General features: G+C 35.0%; 2 protein-coding genes and 1 pseudogene across 3 annotated transcripts; 2 read left to right on the top strand and 1 right to left on the bottom strand.

Annotated features, from left to right (window-relative positions):
* Positions 1-1,329: 1,329 nt before the first annotated feature.
* Positions 1,330-2,324, top strand: LOC148789533 (protein NRT1/ PTR FAMILY 7.3 pseudogene; annotated as a pseudogene).
* Positions 2,243-5,237, bottom strand: LOC148789532 (arginase 1, mitochondrial-like). The gene is made up of 6 exons (XM_088875139.1): positions 4,742-5,237; positions 4,301-4,460; positions 3,710-3,843; positions 3,397-3,606; positions 3,150-3,260; positions 2,243-2,708 (listed from the first exon to the last, which is right to left on the bottom strand). Exons 1-6 carry the CDS (start codon positions 4,880-4,882, stop codon positions 2,448-2,450), a joined length of 1,017 nt encoding a protein of 338 aa, XP_088731265.1. The 5' UTR covers positions 4,883-5,237; the 3' UTR covers positions 2,243-2,447.
* A 2,813-nt stretch (positions 5,238-8,050) lies between these two features.
* On the top strand, positions 8,051-13,688 carry LOC105171157 (nitroreductase family protein). Of its 2 annotated transcripts, none has more exons than XM_088885957.1 (3): positions 8,051-9,774; positions 10,554-10,680; positions 13,211-13,688. In XM_088885957.1, the coding sequence occupies exons 1-3, from the start codon at positions 8,209-8,211 to the stop codon at positions 13,336-13,338; spliced, it is 1,821 nt and encodes a 606-aa protein (XP_088742083.1). In that variant the 5' UTR covers positions 8,051-8,208; the 3' UTR covers positions 13,339-13,688. The 2 variants fall into 2 exon arrangements, with proteins under 2 accessions (XP_088742083.1, XP_011090488.2); XM_011092186.3 differs by having other exon boundaries at positions 8,053-9,774; positions 10,491-10,680.
* The last annotated feature ends 1,147 nt before the right edge of the window (positions 13,689-14,835 follow it).

Below are 14,835 nucleotides of genomic sequence, written 5' to 3'. Positions count from 1 at the left end.
TGATTTTTATTAATATACATGTACTAAATAAAATATAATTCTGAATATAGAGACATTTTCAATATATACGATCATTATATTCAATAACGCATTCATAATATTAAAAAATAAATAAAATCATCATACTTATAATCCTTCCACATTAATATTATTCGGGTGTGGAATATAATAATTAGACAATAAAACTAATTTTGTTCGACATGCGATATCAAAATTAAAACCCCTTTTAATTAATATGACATAAGATTTTAAATTATACTTTGATTGCTAAAATTTAGTTGATTTAGTATTACACCTATTATTTGTTAGATTTTTTTTAAATAAAAGTAATAAATTATTATTAATTGAAATAAATTAATTATACTATTTAATAAAAATTATTACAATAATCGTATTCTAATTAATAATATCGATACATACTATTAAGTAGAATACAATATTCCACACATAAAATAATGTTTAAATACATAACTTTTAAAATCACACAGCATCAATTTTATTAATATGTTTTTTAATTTGGTTTGGGTTTATGCAGAGGGTAGAATTGTTCACTTCCCAAATAGGAAAGTTTTAAGGTGGAGGGTTTGATATTATTCATCGTAACTATAAAGCCTTTTCACTTGTTTTTCGTGCCACAACTGCTTCCTCACGCAACTCTATGTACTCCACTCCGTTAGCCGCTTCACAGCGAATATAGTTCCCACCTCATGCTTTTTTAATACTCCTTTAATTTATTACACTTTTTGGGGTTTTCTACACTTTAAGTTTGAATTTAATCCACTTATTAATTACTGAAAGACCTTCACGAAAATTATAAATTATACTAAAAATATATGTTTGGGCTGCTCAATCTTAGATTACGATTTACTGGGCTAACAAGAGATCTTGGCCCAATTACTTGTAGACCAATGGAAATTGGGCTCGGCCCATCAAGTACGAACCCAATTGTTACACGAGGGCTTTTCTTTTAAATGGAATCTTAAGTTAGGAGAAGGTGGAATTTTGTATGGGCTACCATACTATTTGATTTTAAAAAATTTTATTTAAATTGAGGATCGTTTTTATAGTTGGCATTGGAAAAAATAAATTTGCCTAAATAATAAGATTGGAGTTTCTAACTTCTAGAAAACATAAAATATTTTTGTATGTATGAATCTCAGTTACATTTGAATTAATTTACTTTGACACTTTTGAAAATGGCCAAGTGATTGACAGAGAATGGGTCAATAGTAAGTGAATAAAATTATAATTATTGAATAATAATGATTGTTATTATATTTACAATAATAATAATAACTATAGAAGGGCTATATGAAGTTCATGGTAAAGATGGAAAGGAATTCGCTCAAAGAATATCACGTACAGATGATTCAAGTAAGTCTCTGGTAGATTTGAACTCATCTGACTTGAGAAAAACATCATCTTTTATGTTCCATAGTTCTTGTGCGTTACTGCTGTTAGAATATCTGTATTCCCTGCAAGTAAAAATCTGGTATCTTGCAAGTGAGTCTGCAATGTAATGCTCTTCTCATCACATTGAGGTCCTAAATGATAGTGTATGGAGCTTTGACCAAAACATTATACTCTGTACGAGAATCCTAGGGGCTTTCTCCTAGACTATATTCCACAGAAACTCCTAGTCGTGTGTGGTTAATGGGTGCCTGTTTAATATAATTGTACGAATATTCTCGTTGTCTGTACAGATTTCTATTATATTTTTCAAAAACTCTCTATATATTAATACTTGAAATGGCCATTATCTGTAACGGTTGGCTGTATATGGCAACAGGTGTCTTGACAGGGCAGCAGTAATGACCCCATCAGACAAGATCTTGTTATCAAGCAAAGGGCAAACTCCAAATCCATGGCATCTTTGTACAGTTACGCAAGTTGAGGAAGTAAAATGTGTGCTAAGGTTGCTTCCAATATGGTTCTGCTCCATTATGGCATCTGTAGTATTCGTACAAGTACTCTCACTTTTCGTGGAGCAGGGAGCAACCATGAACACACAGATATCCAATTTCCACATCCCCCCGGCCAGCATGACCGCCTTTGACATCATAAGCACATCGACTTTCATCATCTGCTACGAGAAGGTGATTGTACCGTTATACATCAAACTAACCAAGAAAGAGCCAAAGATGCCAAGTGAGCTACAAAGAATGGGAATAGGCCTGGTGATATCGATCATTGCCATGATAGCTGCAGGACTAGTCGAGCAATGCAGACTAAAGTATGCAAATGAGAGAGGAAGAAGTTCTTTGAGTATTTTCTGGCAAATCCCACAGTATCTGCTTGTGGGCGTTTCAGAAGCATTTATCTAAGTTGCACAGTGGGACTTTATTTGAAAATACAGGCATTTATTAATACAATAGCTGAACTGTCATTTCATTTTCCTTTTCCGATCTAAAAAGGTGTTTAACATCCTACTGGATGATTGGATCCATTCATTTTGATATCTTGGCAGACAATTCTCTCACTAGTTTAGCAGCAACCATTGCCGTCATCCCACCAACAATGTCCCGTTGTGGGTTGAACTCAACAACATCTGCACCAACAATATCGCCTTTAAGGTTGTGAAGTATGTTTAGAACATCACGGAAAGAGAGGCCTCCTGGCTCAATGTGAGATACTCCAGGAGCATATGCTGGATCAAGACAGTCCACATCTACAGAAATATAGACACCTTTTACGCCTTCACCAAGTTTCTGCAAACAAAAAATCATGCCGCAAAAGATAAGGAGGAATAGATTGGCAGAATATATTCCCAAATTTGATTCTTTGCAATTGTTAACTGATCCTTGTCACCAATTAACATGAGAACTTTGTTAACTGCTACATGTATGCAAAACTGTGAACTGGATTCTCAACAATCAAAAGCATTCAGAGGACAAAATAACAAATCAGAATCCAAGAAAAACTTTATGTTTTGTTCAAAGTTATAAATTAACAAGAATGCACCAGATATTCTCTACAGTTTTGGTGTAATCCAGCTATACAGACTGATTAAAATGTTATTTACCACATCTTCAGATCTATAATTCCGAAAATTCCACAAAAGTCATTCAGCTAGTAAGAAGACAGAAAAAGGAAACATGGAAGACAGAAGGGGGGGGGGGGGATAGAGAGAGAGAGAGAGAGGGAGAAACCAGATTCTCTAACAGCTGTCTATCCCTGGAAAATGTTCTCATTTCATATTGCTCCACACCAAACCGTTTCCCCTGTTCACGGCCTTCAGGGTTTATTGATCTGATTCCAACCTGCAGATGCATTTAGAATAAACATGAGAAATTTTTCATAAGCCCGTTAAAGCTCAATGCAGCTGCAGAAATCACTCTTAAAAGATAATAGACCATGACTGTATATAAGCAGCAACCAATAACAAACTCAGATTACCTGCAATAGGCGCCGAGCATAACCCCCCTCCATAATTCTTGCAAAAGAAGATGCATGAGAATATTTATTTCCCTCAAAAGCATCATAAATATCAGGATGAGCATCAAGGTGAAGAATATCAACTGGTCCTCCCAGCTTCTCAGACACTGCTCTCACCACTGGATATGAAAGAGAGTGGTCGCCCCCTAGAACCAATGGCCGCAATGGTTCCTGACGTTTGGAAAATAAATAATTATTACAATGAATTCACGTGATTACTTCGAGTATCCAAAAAGTTTTCCTGAATACATGAGGTATTGAAAATAGAGCTTACTTGTTCCATCACTAGCTTCACAGATTCGCTTATGATACTCATTAATCTGTCATCATCTACTCCACAATCTCGTAACTCCTGAACCGGCAGATCACCAGCATCAGTTAGGACTCGTGGGTCGTCCACCTCTTTACCTGCAAAGTCTCGGGATTGTTATGTTGCTATATAGTTTTCAGCCGAAGAAACCAAAACAAGTAAATGCCACATTTCAAAAAGAATCCAGATACTATAACAGAAGAATCCAGAAATTGGAAGGTGTCAAAGCTTGTGATCAAAATACATAAAAAAGGAGCCCAAGGCTAACTGTAGCATTCTGTACAGTAAGTTGATTTGTCTGTTTATTAGAGACGCAACCCCCCACCCCCAAAAAAAAAAGAAAATAAGAACTGTCTATTAGTGTTGAAATCATTTTTCTTACTGTAATTTAGATAATTAATAATGTAAAATATTATACATGTGGTAAATGATAGAGGGCCATAATCAATCAGTTTCCAAGAACAGAAATGTCATCATTCAAAAAACAAGTTTCTTAGGAAACAGTATCTAGGCGCAACTGAAAAGGCAAGGTTGATTGAATGCATGCAGTGCTACCTTCTTCAGTGCTGGAATTTGTGCTTCCACACCAGATGGCCTCTCTTATAAGAGGAGGTGCAAAAGCAGGCCCCTGGAGAAATGAAGAGTTGTGTCCAATAGGAACTCCAAGAAGACATGATGATGCCACCACACCTCCCAAAGCTCTCAATAGTTCTCCCTGTTATAGAGTAGGCATTTACGAGAGATCAAGATCCAATAGAAACAATTACTTCTGACGTGAACGGAAAGTCGAATCTCTCTGGATATCCAATACAATTATCTTCCAAGGAGCTATTTTCAGAATTAAGGAAGCAGCTTTACGCCAAAGGAATTATAATATAACCATTTTACAAAATTAACAGCTGCTCAGAGTCTAAACCACTTATGCACACGACCTTTATAATAAAAGAATGGGCATCTCATGTCAATACACGTAAAGCTCTGATAAACTCATTATACCTTGAGTTTTGCTTTCTCACGGATAAGTGTCAGGGATGCCTCAATAACACGATTTTGACCTTTCTCTATCAAGTCGTTTGGAATATTTGCAGCTTGCAGCCTCTGCAAGTAGTGAATTCCCCTCTTTCCGATGTTTTTCATTTTTTCTGATTCTTGAATTCAAAGTCTCTGCCATATCAGAAAATGAAGTTACTTAAAATAAATTCAAAGAAATTCCAATTAGAATGTAGCTTGAAATGCTTCGATTCATAGTTTTATCTTGTCCAGCAAAATAATTAATCACAAAGCGTCCAAACCACACATCTAAAGTCTCAAGCCAAAACAACTGAGCTGTCATTGCTAAAACACAGAATCACGCAAACATTGCTCCGCCTTTCTCCATTAACCCCACCAACTAAATTCGTACAAACGGCCTCTTTAATTCTACATAGGGAAAACATGAAACAAAAGCTTGAATAATTTCTTTATACCAAGAAGAGAAAGAAATCGTGTGAAGATAGTATAAACCGTTAGCTCTCCAAGGTTAACACAGCTATAACTAGCTTACACACACTCGTAGGAAAAAAAAAAGTTTAGAACAACCAACAGAACAACAATTAAAAGAGAAAGTAGATAGAAGAGAAGAGCTCTTGTATTTTGGTCTGTTTCAAATGCTCAGGGGCAAGGCTATTTATAGACAAGCAGTTCAGCTGCTTGAGGACACTTTGGACTTTATACTAATTGCAAAAATCCGACCCCTAATTTAGACACGTGTAATAATTCTTTCAAAATATATCTACCCACACTTCTCATTCCAAAGTAACAAAATGATTTAATATATATAAGAAAAGTTGTTTATATTTTCCATATGAAACAAACAAAGGTGCATTAGTCATTCCCAATATTGTAAGGAGTGAAAGAGACGCAGCTTATCCTGTAGCTGTTTGTATTGAACATATGCGAGATTGAAATTGGAGCACTGCATTGCAGCAGTACGATTAGGATAAAATTTTTGTGGTGACGATGATGATTATCCCCTTCATATCAGTTGTATTAGGACATGCGTTACACGTGACCAAAGCACCCATAAAAGAGAGAACCGACACTTTAAAAAAAAACAACCGACACCTTCATATCAGTTGTATTAGGACATGCGTTACACGTGATCAAAGCACCCATAGAAGAGAGAACCAAAACTTCGTTATTATTTTTTCATAAATGTTTTCGTTTCAATCTTTTCAGACTTTTGATGCTGTATTTATTTTATATTTTTACATTTATACAGATCATGTCTATTAAATATTTTTTAAATATACAACATATGATTTTTATTAATATACATGTACTAAATAAAATATATTTCTGAATATGCACACATTTTAAATATAACCGATCATTATATTCGATAGCACATTCATAATATTAAAAAAATAAATAAAATTATCAGAATTATTATCATTCCACATTAAAAATAAAATTAATATTATTCGGATGCGGTATAAAATAATTAAACAACAAAATTAATTTTGTTCGACACGTTATATCAAAATTAAACCCCTTTTAATTAATATGACTGAAGATTTTAAATTATACTTTGACAAGAATTCGTGCTAAAATTTAGTTTATTTAGCATTGCACGTATTATTTGTTACGTTTCTTTTTTTTAAATACGAGTAATAGACTATTATTAATTGAAATAATTAGTTATAATTTTTTTTATCAAATATTAATATTTAACAAAATTTATTACAATAATCATGTTGTGATCAATAATATCAATACCTATTGTTCAGTATACACAATATTCCACACATCGCTTTATATTTGAACTCATAATCTCTAAAATCATATACTAAAAGACCTTTGCTATCACTATTTCTGATACGGCAAAAATAAATTATATTTTTTATAATCAAATTATAAATTTTTTATTATTCAATTACGTAATTAATTTTGATAAATAAAATCTATAAAATAATTCAAATTTAATATAATAGTTGCTGGCAATGATTTACTAACACGATTGATTCTAATTAATAAAACTTATAAGTTAATTCCTGTCAAAATTAACCTCATTCTTAAGGTCAACAAAGAAATGGAAAAATTATTTAGTGACCATAATATGTAATTAGGTAGAAAAAAATTGCAATATGATTAAAAAACTAAAGATTGTAACTTTATATCAAAAGTTTAGTTTAAATAAAATGTTATCTTTAGTATAATTATTAAAAAAGTTATCAAATATTGTGAAAAAACTAAAGTTTATACTAAAAATAAAAGTTTGGACTGCTCAATCTTAGATTGCGATCTACTGGGCTAACAAGAAATCTTGGCCCAATTACATGTAGACCAATGGAAATTGGGCTCAGCCCATCAAGTACGAGCCAAATTGTTACATGAGGAGGATCCACTTGCTTTTCTTTTAAATCGAATCTTCAGTTAGGAGAAGGAATCATTCAAGAAAGTGAAATTTCTGTATGGGCTACCATACTATTTGATTTTAAATATTTTATTTAAATTGAGGATCCTTTTTATAGTTGGCATTGGAAAAAATAGATTTGCCTAAATAATAAGATTGGAGTTTCTAACTTCTAGAAAACATAAAATATTCTTGTATGTATGAGTCTCAATTATATTTGAATTAATTTACTTTGACACTCTTGAAAATGGCCAAGTGATTAAAATAGAATGGGTCAATGTAAGTGAATAAAATTATAATTATTGAATAATAATGATTGTTATTTTATATACAAAAATAATAATGATAATAATAATAATAAATAACTACCAATGTTGAAACACATAATGTGAGTGTTCAAATTTACTTTATATAAATTATTAATACTTTATGTGATCATAATTATTATTATTAAGGATAAATTACATCACATGTGGGGAAGTTTGACATAATTAAAAGTTTCTTATTGTTGTTTGAAAAGTTAAAAATATCTTATTGGTGTGTGTCTAACAACAAATTCATTGTGTAAGTCTTCGTTAGGCCTCTATTTAACTTTTACGGTTAACTGATCAAAATATCATTTTAAATGATATATTATGAGTTTTATATGCTTTTTTTATAAGTTTCTAAAATAATTTATGGACTAGTATGTTTTATGAGTTATTTATTTTTCCCAACACTTTGTTTTTATATTTTTTCAAATAATTTTTTAATTTAATTAGAATAAAGTAATAATTTTCAACTTATAATTTAAAAACTATATGATTATTTTTTTTTAAATTAGATATTTGTAATTTTTAAATAATAAAAAAAATATTTTATAATTTTATCTAGCTTACCCATACATTATCTTTCCAATTTAGAAAGAGGAAGGGAAGGAAAGAGTAGCAGTGATGGTCATTTCCCAGAAGTTAGGAGAAGGGCAGAAGTTGGAACCTTCCAAAATATTCTAAAACCAACAAGGCAACTTCTCTAAACAGCGGGAAACAGTTCCTTATGACATAAAAAATTACAGGGGCAGCCTCCTCTAATGTCTCTCATACATCACAGACTCCCACTCTCTCTTCACCACCACCACCGCCGCCGCCGCCACATATCTTTGCCGCTTCCTTCCATCCCTACCGTCGCCGCAAGAAAGCTTGTGCGTTTTATCAGCATGTCGACCTCATCACAAGAAATAGCCACGGAAGAGAAACAAGAGCTCTTAACCCAAGTCTTGAAGTACCATAACCAAACTAAGCACTCCTTTACCAATTACGCCCGCGGCCCGCATGGCCTCGACTGGGCCAACCAGCCCAACCCCTTCCGCCGCTACATATCCGCTCCGCTCCTCCCGCTGCTCCACCCTACCTCAGATGACCAAGATTCCCCTCCCTATTCCTCCCTCTTCAATTCCCTCCCATCTCCAAAACCCATCTCCAAAACCACCATTTCTCAACTCTTCTATAATTCTCTTGCTTTATCAGCCTGGAAGACAACTGGGTTTTCGACGTGGTCGCTGCGCGTAAACCCAAGCAGCGGAAATTTACACCCGACGGAAGCCTACATCATTTCACCTGCCATAGATTCCCTCTCGGAACACTCTTTCGTCGCGCATTATGCGCCGAAAGAGCACGCGCTGGAGCTTAGAGCTCAACTTCCATCTGAGTTTTTCGCGGGATGTTTCCCTGAGGGTTCTTTTTTGATTGGATTATCATCTATCTTCTGGCGTGAAGCTTGGAAGTATGGAGAGAGGGCGTTTAGGTATTGTAATCACGATGTGGGCCACGCGATAGCGGCAGTCTCCATGGCTGCAGCTGGGCTTGGATGGGATGTTAGACTTTTAGATGGATTGGGTTATGAAGAGTTGGAGAAATTAATGGGACTAGATACTTTTCCAAAATTTAGCATTCCTAGCAGGCCGGTGAGAGGGAGAATGCCCGAGATTGAATTTGAGCATCCTGATTGTGTGTTGTTGGTTTTCCCCAGTGGTGGAGTTGGATTTGAGGTGGATTATGAGAAGGTTAAAGTGGCTTTGTCCGAGTTTCAGAATCTTGAATGGAAGGGGGAACCTAATATGCTTAGTAAAGAGCATATATGTTGGGATATCATCTATAGAACCGCAGAGGCCGTGAAAAAGGGCTTAACAATGGCAAAAGAGTTGGTTTCTAAGCCTTTCAGGAGCAGTCGGATGATAAGTGAGAGTTCTTATAAGGGGTTTAATCTAAGCGAGGTGGTGAGGAAGCGGAGGAGTGCAGTTGATATGGATAGTTTTACTACGATGGCAAGAGAAACATTCTATCAGATTTTGTTGCATTGCATGCCTTCAGGTTGTGGAGAAAATGGAGGGAAGCAGCGGACTCAACTGGCATTGCCGTTTCGGGCTTTGCCTTGGGATTCTGAAGTTCATGCTGTTCTTTTTGTTCATAGGGTTGTAGGTTTGCCAAACGGGTTATACTTTCTAGTGAGGAACGAGGACAGTTTTTGTGAGCTTAGAACAGCTACAAGATCAGAATTCAATTGGGTGAAGCCGGATGACTGCCCCGTTGATCTTCCTCTGTATGAACTTGCACGAGGTGATTGTCGGGAGATTTCAAAACGGCTTTCATGCCATCAGGTATGCCTATTACTATGTCATGGAATGTCCAGTTTGAAGGTTGTTCATATGCCATGTTTTCTTATGAGGCTTTAAAGATAATTAAATTGTCTTTCTGATGTTCAGATTACTTGCCTTTACTCTTTTCTGCTGACGTGCCATTAAGTAATCGTAGTAACTGGTTTCTGTGAATCCTGCAAACTGGAAATGGAAAAGTATCAGAACCTAACTATTGGTCTGAAGTGCTGATGTAGCTAGGAAGTCCACATGAAAGTCCATATGAACTATCAGGACAATCTACAGGTCTGGTGTGAGGCTTTGCAAATTGCTCAAATCTTAAACCTTAGACCCTTCTAGCCGCCGGTCGGTGGCTAATCTGAAAATTCTACAGTCCTCCTAGTTGGTTATTGCACAATAGGTATTTGTGATACAATGAACCCTTTGTCTTTGTCACAATAAACTAGACAAAGTCTGGTGAAAATGCATACATGCCAAGTTTTTATGTGGTACCTGTGTTCTGGGTCCTTGTATATGGTTTGGGAGTTGTAATGTGATATGAATTATTTATAAGTTGCAAGATCATGACCTTTTTATGAATCTATATTACTGTCAACCCTAACATAGTATTTAGTTTATGACGAGTCTGCAAAGTATTAGGATAAATATAATTTGCTGGAAACTTTATATTATCTGACTGAGTACTCCTTGCGTCTAATGATATTACCAATGTCGCGTAGGACATTGCTAGTGATGGATGCTTCAGCCTCGGTATGGTGGCTCATCTTGAGCCCACTTTGCAGGAAAGAGGGGCTTGGATGTATCCACGGCTTTTCTGGGAAACTGGAGTGCTTGGCCAAGTCTTGTATCTTGAAGCCCATGCAGTTGGGGTTTCTGCTACTGGAATTGGTTGCTTTTTTGATGATCCTGGTATGTCATCATTTTTTCATCTCTCTTAAAGATCATTCAAGGATTTATGTTACCTCCTTATGGGGATTTTGATGGTTATTGTTTTGCTAACTTGAAAATAGCATCAGATATGAACTGTTAGTGCTATGGTTTGCAGCCATATTTGTTGATCCTTATTGAACTGATCTTGAAAATCAAGAAAAAATGTGCCTATTTATATTTGGTGAGTCCCATCAGTGCAGATTGAACTGCACAGTAGAAGTAACAGAACAATTTGGTTGCTAGAGGCCATACAAATCTCATATTATAATACAGAAGCATGGGATAAAGTTCCATACTGTGCCTTGCTTGTTGCGAGAGGTAGAAAATGTGCCGAATGCATTAAATACGTACTAAATAAATACTAATAAATTGCATTACTATTAACTTGGATGGAGTTACACGAATGATGAAACTGTGCCTAGTAGAAGTAGAAGTAAAATATAAAACTGGTAAAACAAATTTGACCACAAATTTAGAAGGTGGAATCTCTATTTGTGATAATCTTTCATGATTTGGAAGGTTCTTGATGGGAAGACAATCTTATGGGTGCTTGCAACTTAATCTCGTATTATAAGGAGACATAAGGTGGCTATACCTGATTAAAAGCATCAAGAACTTCACCCTGATTTCCTTCAACGAATGAGCTTGCAGCTTCAGTTGGTTCAGGCTCTGTATCTGTCCATTTCAACAAATCAAGATTGTTTTGGAAAACAGACATTCTTTCACTAGACCATTTCTCTTCTCTCATATTTTCCATCCCTGAAGTGATTGGAAGTGTTCCAAAGATGCCACTAATTTGACCTTTTGACACCGTAGTTTCCCCTGCTACCTGGAAGGAGGGGGAATGATGATCTGCAATGTTTGTTGCCGAAAGTTGCCCTTGCACCTCGTCAATTTCATCCATCCTGTTCTGAAGCTTCCTTAGCTTTTCATCAACCAAAAGGTACAAACCATTCAGCTGCCTTATATCAAGTTCATTGAAGGTTTTACCACCTATGAGTTGATTGATTAGGACTCCCATTTCTGTTTCTTCATTCTTCTTGTGAAGTTTCGTTGATTTGTCAGCCACTTGTTTCAGTTTATCCATCACGAACTATTCTTGCAGAACCGTCTTTTTGAGTCGGTCCCGTTCAGGAAAGCTTATGAACGTCATGACTCCATTCATAACCTTATCCTGGGAGGGCCACAGTGTTGAATAGCCCTCAGTAGGAGTATGAACTATAATAACTATCTCTACTTCACACAAGATTGATAGCTCATTTGCTTTCGTAGACAGACTATTAAGCCTTCTTCTAAGAGTTGATTTTCTCACTCAATCGAAATCTGTGTATGGCTTGTTTTCTTCTGCGGCATGTTTAATATCTTGTGTGTTCTTTTCTAGTAAAATATTGTGGTATATATAATGGTGCCAACTGAGAGAATTCTACAAACTGTATAATATTCTTGTAAGTTCTGCACTTCCCTCATTGATGTGGTAAACATTCTTTCGATGAGAAGAGAACAACAATTTGGGTCAGAAGAATTTGTATCTATGCACCTAGTAAGTCTGTTTGTGAGTTGGCACTTGATTTCCAGGTAGTATACATAAAGAGGTAGGTAGCATCTTTCAAGAGTTTTCAACTTGAATCTTTAATATACAGGTCAAATAATCCAGGAACAGTGTATCTTTTATATGGTGAGACGACTTTGAATGCCAAATAATTGCCATGTGGTAAAACCGTAAAATGACTGTCGACTATTATGAACTTCATATGGTAAAATGATTTTAGTATTGTTAAATACTATTCACAAATGGTAAATCTTTAATATGTGAGACTATTTGACAAAAAAATTTGACCGGCGTACATAATGATTTTAACGTGACACAAGAAATCCTTATCTGTTATTGTATAATTGTTTTCTCATAACGACTAGCGGGATTCAAGTATTCTGTTATTGAATTTTATACAATATCTGAGGAAATTGATAAGCTTAGCTTCTGGTTACTTTGATACTATAATACAATTGCAGAAATTATTGTGGTGGATTTGAAGCTATAATATAAAATCTTTTCTCTCCGCAAAGACTAACAGAGGTGGCTCGTTTCAGATTATATTTAGAAGCAAACTGATAAGTGCAGAACTTACCTGACAACTGTTAAGTAATTATGTCTTTTTTCTTCCTCCCCTGCAAAATCATAAAAACATAAGTGCAGTTGTGTGGTGTTCTCTCACTCAATGACTGTCAGTGTAAGTGAGTAGGAGTATTTTATGCTTAATGCTTCTGTGAATGTGAGAGATTTGTAGGTATGTTGAAGAAACTTGTTTTAATGTCATGTTTTGTTTGCTGATGATTCTATCAAGCCCGTAATGAATGGAGTTCTGAGTCAAACTAAAAATAAACTAGTCGACGCTCATGCAGCTAACATGTGAAAAGGATTCATAAATCACTGTCAGTGAGAATTATACAATTTTTCTTTGTACTTGAAATGATTTCTACTGGTTCTTATCTTTGTCTAAAATGTTGGCAGTCCATGAGATTCTTGGGTTGAAAGGGATGAAGTTCCAGAGCCTTTATCATTTTACAGTTGGAGGCCCTGTGCTCGACAAAAGAATCATGAGCCTACCGGCATATCCAGGACCCAGTATCGATGCTTAATTTGAAGAGCAGTGACAAGCCGCTGGCCTGTTTTCAACAGCAGCGTCTGTACAGTGATAATCAAGAGAAGATAGTGCTGAAATAGACGAGTTTTTAGCAAATAATTCAACAGCCGAGTTGTTTTTGTAAATATCCAAAGTGTTTATAATGCCTGAGGTGTTAAGTAGTTGTATATGATTCTATTGACAGGTAAAGTGCTCTTATGTCGAAATAATTGACAGTTTGGCGTCCCATTTTGGAACCAAGCCCATGATATGTTGAAGGTTATAGAGATATGGACCAGAAAACTGGGCTGGAGTAACTCGGGTCCAGACTATTGAAATTCAATTTATTTATGTACTTTTCATGTACCACTTTTGTCACTTTTTTATTTATTATTACAGTGTCGGGGAGGGAGGGAGTTTTTGTTGGCAGATGGCTTTGAAATCTTGCCCTTTTCTCGAAACTGTGGTAACGTCGACACTCAATTATGCGCTATTAGTTCTTGCAGACTTGAGAGAATGGAGGAAAAACACAACACAGACACAGACAAGCACACACGTGGTACGTTTGATATTTGCTAAGAAACATTGAAATCAAAGGAAAAAGCCTTCACCACATAACAACTGAACAATTAGCTACAGTTGAGTGTCAACTATAAAAGAGAATCGTTATTCTGGATCGCAAGAGATCACAGCGCTAAAATCGCATTTGACTGCCGTTCATATCTCCCACGTGATTCTAATTAATCCTCCATTATTGGTCGGTTTAAGTAAACCCTACCTCTCCTCACAATCCATCCCCACTTAATTATTTATTAATCATTCCAGATTTGGATCTAATTAACCTCCTACTAATGTTAATTATAAGCTCCAGTTTTTCTGTTTAAATAATTAACAAACTTTTCTTTTTCTCAATTTTTGCAATAAAATATAGTTAATTTGAAATATGAAAAATAATAAAAAGGAAATATTTAAAATAGCAACTCTTATCCTTTTAGTAAAGTTTAAACTGAGGGAGACATTTAAATGAAAAATAATTAGTAAATCGATATGCTGATTATTCAAGAAAAGTATGTTGGAGATCATTCTTCAATAATGTCTAGTATTTAAAAAAAAAAAAAAAACAAAGAAAGCTGGATTGTTTGTGTGGGGTGGCTTGGTAATTAATTAATTTTGTTTATAAGTTTAATATTTACCACTTGCATTAATTGCCAGCCACTTCCATACCTACAACTTAGAAGTTAATTTTCTTAGCATAAATTGATTCCTACTCTGATTATTATTTAATTTAATGTTTTAATGAATATTATTAATTGATTACCTTTAGGTGTCGCGTCATGCTGGTTAAAGCAAGCTAGTTCTGAGTATTTTGTTGCCACAATATGGCGCAGAATCCGAGAAGACTGCTGCTCCGCTACTATATATGTTTATTTATACAATTAATTACATCTAAATTTTCTTTATAAACGTAAAATTATATTTTTCACCAATTTTTTTTTTATCTTACAGCTGACAC

The sequence above is a fragment of the Sesamum indicum genome, linkage group LG1, assembly GCF_026168435.1.
Source record: "Sesamum indicum cultivar Baizhima isolate 11 linkage group LG1, ASM2616843v1, whole genome shotgun sequence".
Taxonomy (NCBI): Eukaryota; Viridiplantae; Streptophyta; class Magnoliopsida; order Lamiales; family Pedaliaceae; genus Sesamum; species Sesamum indicum.
The sequence above is the reverse complement of the archived record's forward strand: the minus strand, read 5'-3'. Positions and strand labels throughout refer to the sequence as shown.